The 24,091-nt window shown below is 39.4% G+C and overlaps 1 protein-coding gene across 2 annotated transcripts in view; it reads right to left on the minus strand.

Moving 5' to 3' along the window:
• LOC124777265 (hormone-sensitive lipase) overlaps positions 1 to 24,091 on the minus strand; it is a 96,676-nt gene that overhangs the window by 47,544 nt on the left and 25,041 nt on the right. For both annotated transcript variants that reach the window (XM_047252596.1, XM_047252595.1), the window contains exons 4-5: positions 17,446 to 17,553; positions 10,990 to 11,165 (exon numbers count right to left, since the gene is read on the minus strand). In XM_047252596.1, the coding sequence (XP_047108552.1) occupies positions 10,990 to 11,165; positions 17,446 to 17,553 (284 nt within the window). The remainder of the gene's footprint in view (positions 1 to 10,989; positions 11,166 to 17,445; positions 17,554 to 24,091) is intronic.

Below are 24,091 nucleotides of genomic sequence, written 5' to 3' on the forward strand. Positions count from 1 at the left end.
GCGTACTAGAGGACTAATGAAAATATTGCGAGGTGCCATGCTCAACATACAATGACATTTTTAGTAGTATTTTCACGATTTCTTCTAATTTACATTCTACACCAGTCCCCATATTGATGACAGCATGGCCATTTATCTGCAAGTGTAGAATAGAAAATAAACAACACAAGAAATGTAAACGTAGGCTCCCGTGGCTGTTCTCACAGTCAATAAAATTCTTCTGGGTTTATGACAGCATTGTCAACTATAAAATTCCGTCATTTTGGTGACTATTGCAAGACGTCTTCCTCAGGGTGTATTGCTAATACACCCTGAGGAAGGCGCCTTACAATAGTCGCCAAAATGTCGATACTTTATAGTTGACAATTCGGTCACAAACCCAGAAGAATTTTACTGACCAACACAAAAAATGTCCGCCTACTGTTTGTTGAAACAGGAACATAATACTAATGATAGGCACACAATATATTGTAAATGTCCAATTTCTCTTTCTCAACCCATACCCACCCCTCTCCCACACACTCACTGACCACCCACGCAACACTGACAGATTGTAGCACAGAGAGAGAGATCCAGCCTGGATGTTTTGTGATTTCAGCAAGCAAGCAAGAAAGCAAGATTTGTAGGAGCAGGTTATTCCCGAAACAGGAAATATTGCTTTTTTTAAAAAAAAAAAAAAAAAAAAAAAAAAAAAAAAAAAAAAAAAAAAAAAAAAAAAAAAAAATGCTGAAAATTATTTTCCTCATATTATTTTCTTTTATGAACAGATACTGAACTAAAAATAAAACAGTTTTAATGATTATCCACTGACACCCCCTCACTTAGTAACTATCAGATAGCAGTTCAACTTTTCCCTCTTTATGGTGTCAATTTTCCAGTGACTTCTTTCTTCACTTATTCTTTTCAAGAATTCTTTAGATTTAATTTTATATGTCCAATCAATTTTTGAGATTATCCCACAGAAACAAATCCACAAATATATAATTTTTCTTTTCAAGTTTCATCACAATCCATTTTTCATGTTCATATGGTGCTGCACTATTAACATGTACTTTCAAAAATTATCATCGCACACTCTTTTAGGCCAGAAAATTTCTTTTGTACAATACTGCTTGCTCTGCCTGAGCTAGTGTCACTTACAGTAAGTAGCTTGCGTTCTTTTGTTCCACAGTTGAAAATCTTCCTTTAAACTTCTACCTGTTTTATAGTTCTGACTTCTAGGAATTTATTATTCTGCACCATCTATTTCCACGACTAAGTACACTGCTATCTTCACTCCCAGAAACACCAGAATCTCTTCAAATGTCTGAGAATACCACAGTGGATTCTGGTGAGGACTTTCAAGACACTGCAAACAGCAATGAGCATAGGACACTCACACCGGCTGAACTGAATGATACAAACTTTATCTTCCTACAGTTTTATCACAACAGCCAAGTTAATGGAAAAGGTAGTTTTGCCCCATAGATCCTCTTCTTGTGGTGCAAAAGGGAGAAATCAGATTCCATCCCACATTTTTCTACAGAACAGAATCTAGTTTACTGCAACAACATTCCTGAATTTCTGGATAAAAGTGTATGTGACCCCACCACCCTTATGGCTGCCTGAAACAGTAGCCAAAATCTGAATAGTTTATCACATCACGATGTTGCCAAACACCTAGAAGAATTTTACTGAAATGGACTGACCATAAAATCTTACACTCTCATATAACTTAGCCTTTGTTCTTTCAGTACTAAAACCCAGTGATCCCAGATGGATCATATGTTGTAATTTGAAAATTATCTCTGTTCCTCTTGGACAACAGGGATATTGCATGAAATATCCTAACTTTCTATGTGAAGTCCACAATGGAGCAACAAGAATATGGAAGGGAGAGATTGCTACTGACCACACAGAGGCGGCACTGCATTGCAGACAGGCACAATGAAAAAGAGTGCAAAAAATGTCCAGCTTTCAGACTACATGCTCCATCAGAAGTAGAAAAAAACACACACATGGCTACTGCCTTCTCCAGGTGCCAAGGCTCAACTGCAACTGCATCTGAGGTGAACAGCAATCTGGCCGGGAAATGTAGTCTGCACCAAAAATGTTCAAATGTGTGTGAAATCTTATGGGAGTTAACTGCTAAGGTCATCAGGCCCTAAGCTTACACACTACTTAACCTAAATTATCCTAAGGACAAACACACACACCCATGCCCGAGGGCATGACTCTAACCTCTGCCGGGACCAGCCGCACGATCCATGACTGCAGTGCCTTAGACCGCTCAGCTAATCCCGCGTGGCGTAGCCTGCACCCTATTGTTCCTGGTTACTGTGCCACTAGAGACAGAATCTCTGCTCTTTTGCACCAACAGCATCAGCCTATTATCAATAACCTACCTACCTACAAAAAACACACCAACCATTTGTTACAGCTCTCCACAGTCCCTGTTTCTTTACCACCAAGCATCCTGCTTATCACTGTCAATACCAACTCCCAACACACCAACATCCCCAATGCCCTTGGCCTTGCAGTTATTGAACATTATCTTTCCCAACATCCAACGGATTCTAAACCTACAACCTTCTTCCTGGTCACCACGACCAACTATATGCTCACATACAACTACTTCTTTTTTCAAAGAATCACCTACAAACAAATCCATAATATAGCAATAAGGACCCACATGGCACCATCCTATACTACCCATTAACGAGTCATCTAGAGGAATCCTTCCTAACCACCCAGAATTCCAAACCTATCATCTGGTTCAGGTTCACTGATGATGTCATAATGATCTGGACTGAGAGTGATGACACACTATCCACATTCCCACAGAACCTCTGTAGCTTCTCCCCATTTGCTTCACCTGGTCTTCCTCAGCCCAACAAGCCACCTTCCTCAAAATCAACCTGCACATTATGGATGGCTACATCAGTATCTCCAGCCACATCAAACCCACCAACCACCAACAATACTTCCACTTCAACAGCTGCCACTCGTTCCACATGAAGTCCCTTCCATACAGCCTAACCACACATGGTCAACGTACTTGTAATGAGAAGCAGTCTCTTTCCGAAGTGTCACACTGTGGCCTTTACAAACCAAAATTACCCATCCAACCTTGTCCAGAACTAATCTCCCATGACTTGTGTCACCTACCGTTCCCAAATAGCCACTGTCTGGCCTCTTGTGACTCTCTACCACCCAGGACTGCAGCAACTATCATTTTGTCCATCAGGATTTCAACTATGTCTGATTAGGTCCTGAAATGACGAATATACAACCCAGCACTCTCCCAGTGGTCATCTACGCAATATCCTTGTCCATCCCTACTCAACAACTCCTCCCAATCCATTGTCTCATGGCTCAAATTCCTCCAATAGACTGCAAGACCTGTCCCATACATCCTCCCATAACCATCTACTCCAGTTCTGTCACAAGTATCTCCTACCACATCATAGGCACAGACACCTGCGAAAGCAGTCATATGACCTACAAAAACTTATTCACAACTTCTGTGCCACATTCTATGAGGTCATGACTACTTACAAGCTGGCTGGCTGGCTGGCTGGCTGGCTGGCTGGCTGTACAAATGGCCACCACCTAACATTGGCCATGAGCCACTGAACTACCATGAGCCACTGAACTATTCAGCTGCTCAACATGCCACACAACATGATGTGCTTCACTTCAACATCTGCTTCACAGCCTGTGCCATCTGACTTGCACAACTGTAAATCTCCATGCAACATACCATGCCCCCCACCCCCACCACCCCCATTTGTCTCAACATTCATTAGCACCTATCTTCTACCTCTCAGTCCCCTTCCCTGCCCCCACTCCAGCCCTAAACATTCATGTATCCCACAACCACACCTGCATAGTCATTTCCCCTCCTCTCAGTTTCTCCTGTTCCCTTTGTGTTCTATCACCACCACCACCACCACCACCCAGTATAGCCTTTCGATGTGGTGTCTAGAACCACTATCCTGTCTCCACCATGTCCATGTACACTCTCACAGGCAGCACTAGCTTCTCCCCCTCCCTTCTCTCTCTCTCTCTCTCTCTCTCTCTCTCTCTCTCTCTCTCTCTTTCCCCCCACTCCCTCCAATGATGTTTATCCCATATCTCATCTACCTCGAGTAGGTGGCTGCTGATCTCAGATGAAGTTGTAGATGTAGTTAGGCCTTAGCATTCAGAGACGACAGTGGCCATGTTTGTGTCAGTTGTTTCTTCTTCTTTGATGGACATAGTACAAAAGCTGAATATTTCTATCATTCTTTTTCTTTGTGCCAATCTGCAACTCAGTGCCTCCCGTACATTGTGACTAGCAGTCTATCCTTTTTCCATATTATCATTGTTCCATCCTCAACTTCCCAATTTGCTTGTTTAGCTTTTATTCTCACAAACCTAAAATATAATGAGCCCAGATGGATAATATGTTACGATTTGATCATTATTTTCATTCTTCTCAAGTTTTCCTGTCTCTACTTCACATTAAGCTGGTATCAATCTTGTAGTCTGGGAAACATATGCCAGAAAAAAAGAGAATGTGATAACTGTATTTGGGAAGAATTTCCAGCACTATCAGAAATAAAAATGATTGATGCAAACATTCTGACACTTTTGAGCTGAAGTATTTCCAATAAAAGTAAAAACAGTTAAGAGCCACAGAATGCCAAAAATGGAGTTGTAAATAAATTTGTTGAAAACTGTAAGGGCCACAATATTCCGAGAGGATAAAGGGAAATGCATTAACCAAATTTTTAAAAAAATAGGTTCTTAAAAGAGCCGGAACATTTAGAAACTGACATTCCAACTACTCTCTCAGAAACCTTGAAGATGTCAGTGAGGAACAGGGGAAAAGGATGCATCAGGATGCCGAGGGAACGTAATGATGATGCTACATCAGATGAGATTCCAGCACGACTGAGAGTACAGAGTACAAGGGGACTAACAAATGAGAAAAAAAATGCATATCTTGAAAACTGTAGAATTAACATTGGGATTTATATGGCCAAGCAAGAAGAATACACAGTTTTAGTACATCATGCACTACTGATAGCACAGGCTATGTCAAGCAACGCTATCTCCTGACATATATTTGCAAACAACAGCAATTTGACCAGCCCTATCACTGCTGTAATCTGGCCTTGCAGACATCTAACATCAGCCACACAAGTATCATGCACTTTGTCTTTCACAATCATCCTCAGAGAGACGTTCACAAGGTACACAAATGCAAGTTTATGGTGTTATGAAGTGCAACTGCCGCTTAGTCTGTAACTAGATGATCCACGGAACTAGGAAGTTCGCCGAGCTGATCATGTAATGTGGCAATGATGGTGCCTATCTGCAAATGATACCCCTTTTGGTGTCAGGTGACATGTCTACAGAAAACTGAATAAGCAAAACTGCAAGGTTTTAGGAACAGAACACCCACATGCCATGGCTGACAATAGGGGTGACAGCTTAAAGGTGACAGGATGGTACTACCTTCTACAGACTGGCATCAATGGACCATTGTTATTTTATGAATTCACAGCAACTAGGAGATGCTGGAAAACTATGTTGTTCCACAACTGTCATACAGGTATCATTTTTTCCAATACAATGGTGAATGGCACCCCTTCCCCTACATCATCACATAATCCTTTCTCAGTGTGATACAACTGTATTCAGCTCACGTGGCTCACACTGCAAATCTACACCAATCATCCAGAACATTGTGACTACCTACCTAATAGCTGGTGTGTCCACCTTTGGCACAGATAGAAGTGCAGACGCATCATGGGATGGAAGTAATAAGGCCTCAGTAGGTCGTTTGAGGGTGTTGGCACCACATCTGCACACACGTCACCTAATTCCCATAAATTCCAGGGCGGGGAGGGATGAGCTCTGACACCACATTCAATCGCATACCAGATGTGTTTGATTAGGCTCACATATTGAGTGTTTGGGGACCAGCACATCAGTTGGAACTCACCACTGTGCTCCTCCAACCACTCCATCACATTTGTGGCCTTGTGACATGGCAGATTATCTTGCTGGAAAATGCCACTGCCATTGGGTAACATGATCGTTAAGAAGTAGTGTATGCGTCCTGCAATCAGTATATGATACTCCTTGGCAAAGATCACCTGGATCCATGGATGCCCACGAGAATGTTCCATAGAGCATAATGAAGCCACTGCCAACTTGTCTCCATCCCACAGTACATGTTAAGGAGCAGATCTCCCGAAACACGATGGATTCGCAACCCTCCCATCGACACAATGGAGAAGGTTCGGCTCTCTTCAGACCATGCAATGCTCTGCCACTGCATCAACGTCCAGTGCCAATGGTCACATTTCCATTTCACTCACAGTTGCTGATGCCATGGAGTGTTCAGCACACTCTGCATTAATACACATACACTTGTACTCTACCCAACATTAAAGTCTGATGTTAGCTCTACCACAGTTCGCCGCCTGGCCTATTTTACCAGTCTGCCCAGCCTATGATGTCCGACATCTATAATGAGGGGTGGCCACCCAATGCCACAGTGTCTGCATGTGGTTTCATCTTGGTTTCACAAGATGTTGAATATACTTACCACAGCACTCCTTGAAAACCCAACAAGATGTGCATTTACTGAAATGTTTATGCTGAGCCACTGGGCCTTACAGATGGAGTTGGGATGGGGCTGGGAAGTGGTTGCTAACCACCAACATCTTGGCATACTATACACAGCAGCAGTGTTGCAGGGTTAGCATCAGAATGTGTTAGATGTTGTGTATATGCACATAGAAGTGAGAGACGGGCAGATGGAGCAAATGGCCAAGCAGGCAGGCGGACAGCAGGCAGAGAGGGAGTGGAAGGAGGAAGCAAGCAGGAGGAAGGGGGCCGGTGGGGGGGAGGGGGCGGCAACCAGACTGGCTGAGAGGCAAGGAGGTAAAGGGGGCGGCACCCAGACTGGCAGTGAGGGAGGGGAGGGAGAGGTGGGCTGGGCAACCAGACTGGCCAGGACGGAGAGACAGGGTCAGGGTGGGGAGAACGGCAAACAGGAGGGGGGGGGGGGGGGGGCAGGAGACAGACAGGGAGGGCAGTAGGAAGTTGTGCAGTAATAGATGATTAAAAATTATGTAGTAAACGGAGTACAAGTGGGTACAAATTCTTAGATATCTGAAGATGTCTATGTTGTAAGATGCACATTTATAAAGTGCTCTTACTGTTCACTTTTGCTGAATGAATACTTTATTTACTTTAGTTCCATCACCACAGAATATAGTTCTGACAGACAATGTGGAGTGAAAGTATGCAAAATAAGTCAAAACCCTGTTCTTAAGACCAACACAATGAGTTACTCTTTTATGATAAATTTCCCAAAGATATCTTCATGGCCCACACAATCAAAGGCCTTAGCAAGTTCACAGCAGATATCAAAACAATGATTTTTATTGTTTAGTTTCACCAGGAATTCATTTATGAGATGACTGAAGTATACCTTTGTAGCCAGTCCTGTGCAACAACCAAATTGGAAAAAAAAGGGAAGAAAAGCAGATTACATTTTAACATCCCTTTCACAACAAGCTCATTAGAGACAGAACGCAAACTTGGATTGGGGAAGGATGGAGGATGGAAATCAACCATGCCTTTCAAGAGACACTATCCTGGTATTTGCCTCAAGAAATGTAAGGAAACCATGGAAAATGTTAATCTGAATGGCCAGATCTAAAATTGAACCCTCATCATCACAAATACTACTCTAGTGTCTTACCACTACATCTCATCACATTTTACAGCCAAACAGAGTCAGTTCATGAGATATGCAATGAAAACACTAAAGGAACTGAAACATGTGTGCATGTTTAAGTATTTCAAGAGGGTATCTCTTGAGTGATTTGGTGATTACTATAATAGCTTTAAGGCTGTCACATCCAGTCAGTATATAATTTTAATCCTGCCCTATGAACACCACCACACCCAAAAAAATTATTATTGTTTGGTAATATAATTATTTTTATAATCTCCTTGGGTTTTTATTTCTGAAATTAATAAAACAGCGGTAAAAAAGTATTGTCCAGTGAACATGAAATTCATCTGCATTTGACTATTTATAGGAACACATGTTCCTTGCTTTAGTGTTACTGAAATTGATGGACAATGATTTCCATGTGTAACTAGCTGACAACACAACTCCATTTGCCTCACTGTTTTCATTTGCTTGTTTAACTGTGCATGTACACTCCAAAATCTTCATCCATAACTAATTTACCAAGAAACTTATAAATATGTTACTACTACAGCTGTAATTAGATCAACGCCCATACTCTGCAAACCACTGAAGTGCACTGTGAAGTTTTCATCAATTATCACCCACCAGGACTAGCAACTATGAACAGTGTTTTGTCAATTTATATTTCCAATGTACATACTGTACTTGTTCTTAAAATGAAAGTAGTGTCAGAATGCTGAATGAAACATTTACTTGGGTAAATATGCATTATAAGCACATGGACAGGTAAACTTCAACAAAAAATTTTCATTAAAGGTATTTGGATCACGTAGCCATATCTAAAAGATATATCACAGAAATTATGAATGTTAAAATAGAAATGGGGAATTCAACTCAGACCATTATCTCTTATTATCTCTCTAAGATTAAAATAAAATTTCTCTCATCTAAAACAAAACAGGTGACCAAGAAAGTGACCAGATACACCACCACTTCAGCTAATATTACAAAAGAAAACACAGAAAAATTTAGAGAAGAAATTGAGACAAGTAAAGAAGGTGATCGGTGTGAACTCCAGATGCAAATGACTCAAGCAGCAGAGAAAACTTTAGGATTGGCCAAGAATAAAAAGAAGACATGGTGGAATGAGGAGTTTGAAGAAGCACTTAATACAAAGAGCTCAAAAATGGGGAAAATGGAGATGTTCAAAAAAAGAGGAAGACCATGAACAATTCAGACAACAAAGAAAAGAAACATCAAAAATAATACAGAAAATCAAAAGAAACTTTGAAAATTCTCAGCTTATTGAAATAGAAGAAAATTTCACCAAAAATAATACTAGAAATTTTTACCAAACTTTTAAACACATACTTAAAGGATATCAGCCACCAAGTATTTGTTTCAAAGATGAAAAATGGCAAAACGGGATTAAATAACAAAGAAAATTGTGAAATTTTAGCAAAATTTTTTGAAAAGTTGTTAAACTGTCCAGTTTCAACAAATAAATTAGAATTTCCACTGACATGTCAAAATCTAGAGGAAGATTTCCCACCAACAGAGTTAGAAATTCATGAAGCCATAAAAACACAATAAAGCAAGTGGTTAAGACTCCATTAAAGCAGAATGATTGAAGTGGTTACAGCCAAAAATGATAAAAGACCTACAACTGCTTCTTGAAAACATTTGGAAAACTGAAGAGATTTCACCTGAATGGAAAACAGCATTAATCCACCCACTACATAAAAAACTGAGACAAACAAAATGTCAATAATTACAGAGGAGTGTCACTTTTGCCATTGGCATACAAAATATTATCAAAAATTCTCCTGAATAGAGTGGTAGATACTTTAAACAAACAACTGGGAGAATATCAGGGTAGTTTTCAAAAGGGAAGATCCTGTGCAGAACAAATTTTTCACTTAAAGTCAATAATTCACCATAGAATGTTAACCAGCAAACCAATAATAGTGTCATTTATTGATTTCAAGAAAGCATTTGATTGTATAGACAGAGAAACGATAGATAAGGCCATTAGAGAATTTGGTGTTAAATCAAAATAAGCAAATATAATTCGTGAAACACTAACAGGTACAATATCTAAAGTCAAATTTATGGGAGATGTATCTTAGCCATTTGAAATAAAAACTAGTTTTAGGCAAAGTGATGGTTTATCACCTTTCATGTTTAACTGTGTTCTAGAAAAAAATTGTAAGGATCTGGAATTCAGAGCTAAATAAATCACAAAATTGAACCAATAACTCTGGGAAGGAAAACAAATGGAATCAAGGTAAACTGCTTGGCTTTTGCAGATGATTTTGCAATACTTTCAGAAAACCTGACAGAAGCAGTTATTTATATAAACCTTCTGGAAAAAATAGCAAACAAAACTGGTCTCAAAATTTCAGCTGAAAAACCGAAATTCATGACAGATATAAAAAATGCACCAAAATTCATAAAAACACAAACAGGTAAAATAGAGCTAGTGCATAAATTTAAATATCTTTGAGAGACTATACAACAGAATGAACCAGAAAAATCTGCAATACATGTAAGAATTAACAAAATGGAAAGAGCGCATGGTTCGACCAAAAATATTTCCAAGAAATGTTTATCTAGAAAAACAAAACTAAAACACTACACCACAATGGTACGACCAGAATGTTTATATGGATCTGAATGCCTAACGATGAACTGTAAGATGGACAGACTAGAGGTACTGGAAAGAAGGATTATTAGAAAAATAATGAGTGCAATAAAAACTGCAGATGGTTGGAAAACAAGAAGTAATGAGGAGATCTTCAAAAATATAGAGAAATATCTGAAGTAATGGCCAAACGAAGATTAACCTTTTTTGGACACATCTACTGAATGGATTGAAATAGACTAACAAAACAAATCTCCTCTATTTCTGGAAGAAGAAATCGACAATAGCATGGATTACAGAAGTAACGAAAGATCTAGAAAGAAACATCAAAAGAATCAGAAATAGCAGCAAGAAACCGTTTTACAAAGCAAGAAGAGGAACTGAAGTTGTTAAAATGATCCTAGTTGGTCAATACAATTGTAAAAAAATTAATGTAGTAATATAAGTACTGCTAGGACCTAGCAACAAGTATGAACATTACTCTTTTGAATTTACGCCACTACCTACTGTTCATATGACTGAGAACAGAAAGCGTGTATTTACTACCATTCAATTACAATCACATATCTAGAGGAGACTGCTGTTAAATCCTGTCAATTATTGCTAATTAAAAATGAGTAACTACTTATGGCTACCTCACCATGCCAGCTCGTTTCCGTGCCAGCAGAAGTCTGACTGGCAAAGGCCGTGGTCCAAAATGAGCTGTTGGAACAGGTACTGCAACACCACTCACATTCAAAGGTTCGGGTGGAAGCAGCATCACTTGATTAACTGCCATACTGGGCCCCACAACTCCTTGCATCCGTGCCATAATTTCTGAAGGATTATATAACACAAAAAATCCAGTAACAATATTCATTCAACAATTTTACAATGACAATCACAACAATCAATAGTGAACCTTCAGAAGCAGTTTACAAATGAGCATACATGCACTCAACTTCTGCATTATTTTCCCACCACAAAATTTCACTAATGAACTCTAAGCATGAAACAAAAAAATTTCAGAACTGATGTAAGCACACAGAGTAATTACTTAATATTTCCACTAGATTCCAAATATCTATCAGTCTCCTTCATATTACACAATTTCATTCAAGTAAGACCAACACCGAAAAAAAAATTAGATTCTTATATCTGGATCATACACTTGACAGTTCAAATGAGACCAGAAGCCAAAGTTAAAACTGGCTGCCAAGTAACACACTAGTCAATCACATTACACAAAACATTTAATTGTGATTGAAGGAGTAACACTTTCAATATTCATCATTAAGATGCACCAAATAGAAACATACAAGGAAACACGTACTGACTTATACCTAGTATAGCAGAGGTTGCAACAGCACTTTTAAATGGGAGGTGGTAGAGTCAAAGCCCAATCCACACTAACAAGTACCGCTACTCAGGTGAAATTAATGTAATGTGTACATAGATCAGTGGGTTTATTGAAAGGTTGAAACATGGTCAAGCACTTTGCTTGTGGTTCAAATTCCATTTTGGACAGCTTTAATACATCCTGTATGTGGATAATATAGAGTTTAAGTAGTGAAGAGATTGAAGTTATTATTAATATTTTTAGCTCTCAAAACAGGACTGCAAGTGGTTTCTTTAGTTTTAATATACAATTCAAAGAGTTTCAATGACTACCTGCAACCACGAGGAAGTAGCCTGAGACTGGCAAGAAGTTTACCATTTTCTGCAACCTTCACACAGTGAAAGTGAAGTTCCTAATATCATCTTGGGTCTGTCTGATATCGAGGCAGTTTTCTCAGAACATGCATTTTGTGACTTCCCATTAAAGTCACAAATGAGATGATAAATTTGACAGAATTCTGGATCTAATAATCCACACAAGCTGCCAACATTGTAGAATGCAGCAGTTTAGGAACAGAGGAATCCATTAACCATTTTATTAGGATATTCCATCTGCCATTAGCCTAGTGGTGAACTGAATGTAGCATGAATGTCCACTGCTCCAGGTAATTTCCTCACAATAGGTATGTTCAGAATGCACAACCAAAGGAAGTAAAATAGTAATTTTAATGCATTTTCAAATTCAAGACATCAATTCATCTAATAATACTTTCACAATAGTGCTCTTGGCTGGTTGTGCACCTCTGAACATTCTGCAACTCTACATTTAATATTCTCCAAGATCTCCATTGCCATCTTGGTGAACAGCTCTGCTATGGAAACTTGTTCTTTCCAGCATTACTTAGTAATTGTGTGGTAAGTGTTTGGTAACTGTCGTCAGTCAGAGATTTCCAGATATGACATTGAATTAACTGGCTAAATCCACTCGATATTCATTTGAAGCCTATGTTACAAGTGTTCTTATCTCTCTTATTATGAGCTATAAACTATGCCATCATAAGTTGATGCTTGTACTCATCCTGATTTAAAAGTAGACTGCGTAATCTGTCTTTCACATAAAAGAAATATGGTCACTTGTATAGGAGGGAAAGGATAGACTTCTGATTAACCATCACATCTGAGCAAGTTAGATTACAGTACAATGTGAAACAGTGTTTATTATCTTGTTTGAAATGTTAAGATTTACGAAGCTGATGCTGTTACATAATATATAGAGCAGAGTACAGACCTCAGTTTGATTTATAATTTATGTTCTAGTATTTTACTTCCACTTTTTTCTTCCTTTCTGTAAAGAGCATCCGAGAAGAACTTACTAGGAAGTTTAAACTAGTCATTATGCTATTTTTGTGACCTGGGGTTGACATATAAAATAAAAGAATTAAGAACAAGCACCTATATTTTCATACAGCTTCTCTCTTTTCCATTAATCCAGCCACAAATGGCTAGAATGACATGCAGTTACAAATTGAGGTGAAAATCTCTGAATTCCTATTGCTTCTGTTGATGCATCATCTAACTTAGGTTAGACTATTTCAATCCACAGTCATTTTTGTCAATCCACAGTCAGTCAAAGCAAGTTTCAGACCTGCAACCATCTCCATGTAATGTTTTGTTATTAATCTTTTATCTATAGAGATCTCAACCAAACGTTTCCCTAGTCATATACTATACAGTAGATCTTCCAATAATGACAACTCATTCTGTTGGCAGGAAAGTTTCTGTACCTGCTTAGAACAGATTAGGTTACATTGCACATTATTTTTGTGCATTATTTAATGTAGTATTTCTTCTTCATAGATTCTTAAATGTAGACTGGAAAACTGAAATGTTGCATTTCATCCACATTAGTGCTGCACAAAATCTAAAAACTGATTGACTAGTTCCCCTTATTTTTGCACAGTTACATGAACCAGGACAATGTAAGTACTCTTTTTAAGCACAAAGACACACAGAGTACACACTGGTCTGACATTACAAATCAGCACATCAGCACTAACTGCTAACTCCCATGTGTGTGTGTGTATATATATATATATCTAAAAACAAAGATGATGTGACTTACCAAACGAAAGCGCTGGCACGTCGATAGACACACAAACATACACACAAAATTCAAGCTTTCGCAACAAACTGTTGCCTCATCAGGAAAGAGGAAAGAGGGAAAATAAAACCCACATCCTTTCGTCTTTCCCTCTCCTTCCCTCTTTCCTGATGAGGCAACAGTTTGTTGCGAAAGCTTGAATTTTGTGTGTATGTTTGTGTGTCTATCGACGTGCCAGCGCTTTCGTTTGGTAAGTCACATCATCTTTGTTTTTTATTACAAATGATTGAAGCATTTTCACAGCTCTACAATAACTTTATTATTTGAGATATTTTCACAATGCTTTGCGCACACATACAAAAACTCAAAAAGTTTTTTTAGGCATTCACAAATGTTCGATACGTGCCCCTTTAGTGATTCGGCAGACATCAAGCCGATAATCAAGTTCCTCCCACACTCGGCGCAGCATGTCCCCATCAATGAGTTCGAAAGCATCGTTGATGCGAGCTCGCAGTTCTGGCACGTTTCTTGGTAGAGGTGGTTTAAACACTGAATCTTTCACATAACCCCACAGAAAGAAATCGCATGGGGTTAAGTCGGGAGAGTGTGGACGCCATGACATTAATTGCTGATCATGATCTCCACCACGACCGATCAATCGGTTTTCCAATCTCCTGTTTAAGAAATGCCGAACATCATGATGGAAGTGCGGTGGAGCACCATCCTGTTGAAAGATGAAGTCGGCGCTGTCGGTCTCCAGTTGTGGCATGAGGCAATTTTCCAGCATGTCCAGATACACGTGTCCTGTAACATTTTTTTCGCAGAAGAAAAAGGGGCCGTAAACTTTAAACTGTGAGCTTGCACAAAACACGTTAACTTTTGGTGAATTGCGAATTTGCTGCACAAATGCATGAGGATTCTCTACCGCCCAGATTCGCACATTGTGTCTGTTCACTTCACCATTAAGAACAAATGTTGCTTCATCACTGAAAACAAGTTTCGCACTGAACGCATCCTCTTCCATGAGCTGTTGCAACCGCGCCGAAAATTCAAAGCGTTTGACTTTGTCATCGGGTGTCAGGGCTTGTAGCAATTGTAAATGGTAAGGCTTCTGCTTTAGCCTTTTCCGTAAGATATAATTTGAAATGACCGAGTGTGGTAAAAGACCACTAGTAACAGACCATATAATAGTAAACAACTGAAAAGCAAAAATAGTGAAACAGCTTAAATATCTGGGAGAAATTATAGCAAAACTTGATCAAATAGCTGCTTGGCAGGAAAGTAGTAATAAAATGTTAAAGGCTCAGAAACTACCATGGTCTACATACAACAAAAAATGTCTGCCAATCAAATCGAAATATACACACTAGAAGGCTGTAGTTCAGCCTGGGGTACCATTTGCAATTGAAACTAGTTTTGAAGGCATCCAGAGAAATGTAATAAACAAAATTCTTTAATCAGACAGAAGAACAGCTAGAACATGTATAAATAAAAATTATCAAAAACAGATATAACAGAAAGTAGTGCCAAATGAAGAGGCGTACAAGGAACTAGAACCTACTACATTGTTATATGTAAGAAGCGTGTTTCTTCCTTTCGCCATATCATTAGTACACCAGAATCCATATTAACAACAAGAATCACAGAGAAACTCTGGAAACTGAAACAATATGTACGATGGACCAACGAAATTAGATAGGATATGGAAGAACTAGAAATAACCCTGGCCGATCTGCAAAACCAAACAGAAAATCTCAAGAAACAGAAAAATAAGATGACATTAAATCAAAAATAAACAAACAATGTGCAATGAAGAGTATTTACAGATGAAAAAGATCAGAATGAATGAAAAGATATTGGGAAGTCCAGAAGGAATGAAAGATAGTTATTGAAGACGATCAGTGAATGACTAACTAAAGTGGGGGAGCGAGGTAATTCAAGTAAAGTAAAATAAAATAATAGGGCATCAAAAAGAAACTGCACAGTTTAACAATGAAATAACAGGACTATTTGATGACTTTTTATATTTAGGGCAGTCAGACAAATACCGAATAGGCAGAAATAAAATAATTGCCATTAACAGAAAAACAAAAATGGCCTAGAATGCTTTTTGTAAACTAAGGAGTTTTGAAAACCAGTTTGTACATGTGTCTGAAATGGAAAGTTTACAATCAGAGTGTGTGGTCAGTTTTGAGCTATGGCAGTGAGAAGGATTTTTAATGCAAAAACCATAACAAAACAGTGTTTCCCAGCTAGAGATGAATTTATTTCCATTTTCTCTGCATGTCACCAGCACAATTATGGCTTTTGCAAACATCAGAGAGAGAGAGAGAGAGAGAGAGAGAGAGAGAGAGAGAGAAGAGAGAGAGGAGAGAGATTTATAAAATCACTGAGTGAGACAGGAAAACAAATGATTCACAGAACAGACTGGAATGGAGGGTATGATCAGGACTTAACAAAAATGAAACAAAGGTACGCAGAAGATTCCAAAACATAAGAAAAGACTGATATAATAACCTTTCGGTTTGTGGGTAGATGACACTAACATACAAAGGAGAAACATCGATTAAACCATACTGCATGTAAAAGCATGCAGGACACCTTCAATCAGGAAATGATTTGAAATGGCTGAGGAAACCTTCTCCAAATAATTTATTACACCTTACTTACAATGTGGCTCAAATTCTGGAGCACAGTACAAGACTTTCAACAAAACAACACTTCAGCAATTTGAGTGTGCAGCACAATACTTGTAATTTAAGTATCACTGAGTGTGAGACAGTTTGTGAAGTGCAAGGCAATGTCTTTGTCGATAAATGGAACAAAGAAGGTTATACTCTGACATTATTGGCACACTGTGCTGGTCCCAAGCAGCACAGAGCACTCAATCCACAATGACTTATCACATGTCATCATCTTATGCATAAGTTTGAGAGTATGGTGTTTAGGACAGGACATTCACTCTCAGTCTGATGATCAGGAACTTTATCTGGAACTACTTGTCACAAACTGTGAACATTCCCACATCCACAATCGTGGCCACAACAGTTCCTTCCATCACTAGAGCACAAAACAGCAATTCCTGGGTTTGGTATTTGCATACTTCCAAAAATTAGATACCTCAATGACACAGATACATAAAATGTAATGACTAACAGGTAAAATTAAAGTGTTTGATACACTCAAATACAGCAATGCTTCTTCCAATATTCCCTTATGAGACTCCCACTTATCAGTTTTAAGTGAAGCACTTTATAAAGTGCCAAATATTAAAACCATATAGAACAGATTTGTAGTAGATGTTTTGTGTTTTACGAATATTCATAGCAATTACACTGTTTGGTAAGAATTTTGTGTCTATAGAGACTTACAGATACTAGTGCCACCAGCATGAAACTGGGATCTGGACTGAAAAAATAAAATGACTAAATGGTACTGACATGTATAAAGAGGCAGATAAACCAATACTTTTACAACTTTGACATTGGCTTCACCACTAATTATATCTGTAAGAAACATTCTTATAATTCAATGTTTTGATAAGTGTTGGCACAATACTCGCAGAGGTTAGCTATCTTACCACATAAACGTGACACTTTTCCACTTTTATTTAGCTTCTGAATTTGCTTATGAGCAGTTATATTCCATTACATGGGCTAAAAGTTTATTTTATCTTACCTGTCTCAGCCAGCAACCAAAATGATTTACAAAAATCCACTGAGGCATGTTGTGAGATGTTAACAATTCTCCTGGCTCTCAATTCTGGGTCCACAGCAAATTTTCCACCTTCATGAGAAACATCATTATAACGATTTACATATAGAACATGCAAAAAAACATCATTAACAACAATGGATAGATTTGAGAATCTATCCATACTAATCAAGAGAAAAAAGAATCAATAATGTAAAAAGGAGAGACTTTACAGAGACCAGTTACCAAAAAACACAAGCATTGAGTCATCGACAGGCACACACAAGAAAGAAAGAAAACTTGCAAGCTATCAGAGTAATTCTTTCTCGAGCCAGAGTATAAATATACATAGAAAAAACACATGCCTATACCCCCACAAAGTGCCAGCTGGAAGCACAATGCCATTGCTGCAGTTCAGCAGCTGGACTAGGTCAGGGTGGGGGTTGTATTGTATAGGGTGGATAGAAGGAGAGAGAGAGACAGGAGGTAGGAGGAGGGGTTGGGAGGGATGGATAGCGGCCCAGAGGGAGGGAGCCAATCTGCTGGCCAGGAATGTGGGTGAAGGGGAGTGGTGGCAGGTGCATGAGCTTGGCATGTGATGCACGAGTGTCTGAACTGGTGTTGAGTAATGCACTCTGAAGGTGATGTGATGGTGTGGATCTGGAGGGGGTGGTTGGGCAGAGGAAGGGGAAACCATTGGATGGAGTGGGAATGGCATAGTGATGGACTACAATGTTGTGTAGGTTGGGTGGGCAACAAAACACCCATTTAGGAGGGGTGGGAAGGATCTTTGGTAGAATGTTCCTGATTTCAGGGCATGATGGGAGATGAAAACCTGATAAAGAACATGGTTCACTTGACACAGTCCACAGTGGAAATAGGTGACAAGAGGTATGCTTCTTTATAGCTGATTATTCGGGTGGTGGGGAGGATCGGGGGTGTGTGGACTCAGGAAATTTGTTTGCGGACTAGGTTTAGGAGTAGTGCTTGTCAGTGAAGACCTTCCTTAAACCTTCAGTATACTGGGCAAAGTGTTTATCTTCACTACAGATATGCCATCATTGGGTGGCCAGAATGAAGGGAAGGAGTTTGTGCAGAAGAGATGATAGTTGTTGAAATGCAGATACTGTAGGTGGTTAGTGGGTTTAATGTGGGCAGATAGTGGACAGAGCTACCAGAGAGGTGGAGATCAACATCCAGAAAGGTAGCATGTTGGGTTGAGGAGGATCAAGTGGGTGAGTAGGTGTTGAGGCTGTGAAAGAATGAGGATACGGTATCCTGCCCCTAAGTCCAGATCATCAAGGTACCATCAATGAACTTCAATCAGACAAGAAGTTAGTTTGTAGTTTGGAGTTTTGGGAGTCTACGAAGGTTTAATCCAAATGGGCGATAAACAGGTTGGCATCGAAGGGTGCCATTCAAGTGCCCTCGGCTGTGCCACAAATTTATTTGTATATCTTCAAAGTAGAAGTAGTTGTGTGTCAGGATGTAGATTAGAAGGTGTATGAGGAACAAGGCAGTGGATTGAGAGACTGAAGGACGTCAAGAGAGGTAGAGTTTGATAGCACCAAAGTCATGGGTATGAGGGACGATGGTGTATAGGGAGATGGCACCAACAGTAAAAGAGTTGGTGAAGAAAGTGGTTAGTACCTTTGATGTGGGAAGCTAGATTTTGGGCAAAAGATTGGAAGTGTTGGTCAACAAAAGCGGGAATTCTTTCGGGGTGGGGGGCACACAAAAGCCAGCTACAGTAGAACACCTGGGATTGATGGGTTTGTGGATTTCAGGGAGCATGTAGCAGGTGAATTTGTAGGCTGTAGTAGGGATGAGGAAGGGGATGGAATCAGGAAAGATGTTCTGGGAATGGCCTTATGATTTCGTATGGATTGGAGGTTATGTTTGACTTCTGGGATGAGGTCACTATGGCAGAGCTTGTAGGTGGAGAAGTCAGAAAACTGGCAAACAATTTCTGCCTGGTAGTCTCTGCAATTCATCACAACCACGGTGAAGCCTTTATCTGCAGAGAGAATGGTTAGGTCAAGATCTGTTTTGAGGTTGTGCACTGCTGCCCTTTCATCTGCAGAAAGGTTTGTGTTCTTAGGAGGGGACTTGGGGTAAAGAGGCCAAGCTGGAGGTAAGGAATTCCTGGTAGGTGGCCAGCGGGTGGTTAGGTGGAAGGGAGGTGGGGAGAGTCACAGTTTGATGGTGGTATGAACACGAAGTGGAAAGGTTCAATGTTGGGATTATGATGGCTTTGGTTGGAGGTATTGGAGGCAAAAAAAAGAGTTTCCACTGGTAGGGATCAGGAAAAGGAGAGTAGGTCTTTGAGAAGTCCAACATGGTTAAACCTGAATGTGAGGCTGGAAGTTAGGTCTTTGGACAGGAAAAAACTTCTGTGGGATTGCGGTTTGATAGGTGTTGACAAATAGTGGTGCCCTAAGGCTGAAGTGAGATGTCAACACTTTAAGGAAATGATGCCTGGAAGCTCTTCTAAGTGTGGAAAGGGTTTCAATTTTGGAGGTGTGGTGTATGTAGTAGGGATTACTCAGTAACAGTATCTTGTGGAGACAGCAGAGGTGGTTCTGGCATGCCTATACCTATGCAGTATTCCTGCAGTACCAGTTTTGTGAGAGATAGGGACTGGAAAAGAACAAAGTTGATAACTCAGTGGTAGAACTGGCAGCTGAGTATAACACTCTAAATTTCAATCGTTGTTTCACAACCAATGCTATCTGGAATCTTGTCTTTATCACCACGTTTTCTGAACTACATACATGTGAGCTAACCTTGCAACAAATTCTTCACTCCCATAATCATCCTGACCTCAATCTCTTGTGACCCTATGTCCCTACATCCTCCACCCAACAATATCCCCTTCCTCCCTCCAAACACCCTCTCCATATTCATGTCCCCATGTCACCTTCAGGATGTGCACTCCCCTCCTGCTCTGACAACTGTGCATTACATGCCTAGCCCAAACTTCTGCCATCCCTTCCTCCCGCATTACTGGGTGGAAAAATGGCTGCTTTCCTCTGAGCGGATAGTCATCCACCCCAACCCCCTTCCTGGCTCCTGCCTTTCTCCCCCTATATTCATCCACCTGACAACCCCTACCCTGACCTAGTTCACCTGCCAAGTGTGTGTGTCAAGGAAAGCTTTACTTTGAAAGGTAGCAAGTTTTCTTCCTTTGTGTGTGTGCCCCAGTCAACAGCTCTACCCTTCTACTTTTCGGTGGGTGGTCTCCCTTGCTGCTGAAGTATTTATATTTTATGAACCATATATACAATGTGTTTTACAATTCATGGTTAACACTTCTAAAGGTTGTAGAGGGGACTTAATACATCAACTTTTACATAGGAACTCATGTCCGGAAAAGTAATCCAACGATATTACAGAGTGTCAAAACTTATAGGCTCCGGCGCCTGTAAATGTATGTATATGCAGGGTGATTCTGTGATGTTACAATCTTTGAAGGGTGATGGAGAAGGATAAATGTATAAATTTGAGCGAAGGGTTCCTGTACCAGAAACACATGAGTTAAAAGTACTGGTACTGTTGTTGCTATGATTGTAGGCAACTTTCAGAGGTGACAGTATGGACCAAAACTAGGAAAAATGTCCAGTAAACATGGGCTCTAAAATGCATATAAGCACTAGTTCATCTTTGCTACTGTGAAACATCTCCTCTACTGAATGTTTTACTATTTGCCTTCGAGTATTGACAACTCATAGGTGTGTGCAACTTTCACCAATGAGCTGCTGTGGTATAAATTTTGACACAGACGTAACATGGATTCATGATGCACATTGTACAGATGGCCAGCTTCAAATGCAGTATATATTTGTAGCAAGGAATACAAAATAAAAGTAAGTCTGTTGTAGTACAATGCAAAGAGTAGAAAAAAAAGACATTCAAAACATTAGTAAATATTTGTGATTGTGTCTTACATTGCATAATGCCCTTTAATGTAAGTAAATTTACTGTGAGGCCTGATATGGTCAGGGTGGGAGAGATGGTGGTCTTAAAGCAGTTTATTAAAGAATTCTTTTTTTTAAGAAAAGACTGCAGTTTTCCTATCACAATTAAAGTTCGATAACTAGTTTTGGTTGCAATTTGCAATCATCTTCATGACTGCAATACATGTGGGGAACATAGCCTAAGAAAATTATGCACAATCAAGCAGAACACAAAAACACTGTACAACACCAAGCAACAATAATGGGGTTGGTTGGTTGGTTTGGGGGATTAAAAGGACCAGACTGCGACGGTCATCGGCCCCCAACAATAATGGGGAGTCAATTCTTCATGTAAAAGTGAACATTTGACACAGCCATTGAACAGTGTGGTATAAACTATGTTAATGCTTATCGGTAACATACCATTCAAAATATTGAAGGGCACTGAATAAGCATTGGGAAGCATCATTAGCTGTCTTCATGCAACAACAATAAGTCGTAAGTACCAAAACAATATCAGTATGTAGTTGAAAATGTCACCATGAACAAGCCAGACTGTAGATCTGTAGAAAGGATTGTAGACCAGAAATCTCAAAAAGTTTACATCCAAATGGATTTTGAAATATACAGGTAATAATGGCATAACATTAAGATTACAAGGCAGAGTTCTGTGTTATGTCCTGAACTGGCAACATGCCATTTATAGGAAGCAAATCCTATGTAACTTGCATTAATTCTTGAATAAAAACCAGGAAGTTTGTGCCTAAGTCCAACTAACTTTATAACCATAAAAGTAATAGGGGAGCAAAATTAAAAATTAAAAGACAGGGAAGCTGCCTTCTACAGTTAACTGGCAATGTGCCTAACATACAAATCATTTAAGAAAGTCGGTTGATAAAAACATCAAAGTACAGAGTAGTTAATCCATTACTTTTGTTGGTGCTACTCTGTATTTTGAGGTTTTTATCAATTGACTCTCGCACATGATCTATTTTTACATAAAGCACATCGCCAGCTAGCTATAGAAGGCAGCTTCTCTGTCTTGTAGTTTTTAACTTCATTCCCCAATTACTTTTATGGTTTTAAAATTAGATGGACTTAGGCACAAGTTTCCCAGATTTTATTCATGAATTAATGCTAGTTACATAGGATCTGCTTCCTACCAATGGCATGTCACCAGTTCACGACATACCACAGATCTCTGCCTTGTAATCTTAACTTTATGCCATTATTACCTTTACATTTTAAAATCCATTTGGATGTAGATAAAACTTCGAGATTTCTGGTATACAATTCTTTCTACAGCTCTACAGTCTGGCTTGCTCATGGTGATGTTTTCAACTAAATACTGATATTGTTTTGGTACTTATGAATGCACGTTGTTGCATGACAACAGCTAATGATGCTTCCCAATGCTTATTCACCACCCTTTGATATTTTGAATGGTATGTTACCTGATAAGCATTAACATAGTTTATACTACACGGTTCAATGGCTGTGTCAAATGTTCACTTTTACATAAAGAATTGACTCCCCATTATTTTTGCTCAGGTGTTGTAAGGTGATTTTATATTCTACTTGATTGCACATAATTTTCCTAGGCTATATTTTCTACGTGTTACAGATATGAAAATGGTTGCAGATTGCAAGTGAAACTAGTTATTGAACTTTAATTATGATAGTAAAACTATGGTCTAGGCATTAAAAGTATTTACTTAAGAAATATTTAGTAAACAACATTTACTGATATTGACATTGAATGATCTGCTCGCAAAGGCAGCACACCACCACTTCATCAGGCAATGAAAGTGATTTTACATTCTTGGACTTATACTATTTGGATTGGGGAGGAAGGCAGTAATCTAAAACAGGCAACATGAAGTGTTCTGAATGGTGTCAACTTAATGATTGGTACTTTGAGGCAGCAGCAAACTTATCTGTCCCTTACTATAGCTAATCTACTAGGGGACTCATAACATTCTAATTTATGTAGGTTAAGTATTAATCATGAGGTTGGTACATCTGTGGTACGAGGTGCCACCCCACAATGTCAGTTTGGTTGGTTGATTTAAAAGAAGGGGTGGGGGGTGGGGGGCAACTCAATAGCTGGGTCATCGATCCCTTATTCCGATTAAAATAATTCCACAAGGTTGGGAGTAAAATAATCGAGACATAAAAAACACAGCCGGAAGAAAGGAGAAAACCACAAGAATGACAGAAGGGCAACAAACACTAAATTGGACAAAATCAGACAAGAAAACCACAGAGAGATGTAAGAAACATGTAGAAGAGAGCAAAACAAGAGTGCAGATTACAATGGCTGGCTGACCATGAGAATAAAAAGGAGACGCCAGCCACTCTGCAACACACTAAAATCTCCACCCTAAAAGCACTAAGATGGAGGACACACAAGGACAACGGACATGCATTGAAACTTAGATCAAATGATAAAACCCACGCTCATGAATGAAACGTAAAACTAAAGCTGCTGTTGAGGCACTGTCATCCAACACCGAAGATAGGGTGCTGGGAAAGTTAAAAGTCCGCCACAGAGTGGCTAAAAGTGGGCAGTCCATCAAGAGGTGGACAACCGTCATTTGTGAACCACAGCAACACCAAGTTGGGTCCTCACGACGGAGGAGGTAACCATGCGTTAGCCAGGTATGGCCAATGCA

Source organism: Schistocerca piceifrons, chromosome 2, assembly GCF_021461385.2.
Source record: "Schistocerca piceifrons isolate TAMUIC-IGC-003096 chromosome 2, iqSchPice1.1, whole genome shotgun sequence".
NCBI classification, from domain to species: Eukaryota; Metazoa; Arthropoda; class Insecta; order Orthoptera; family Acrididae; genus Schistocerca; species Schistocerca piceifrons.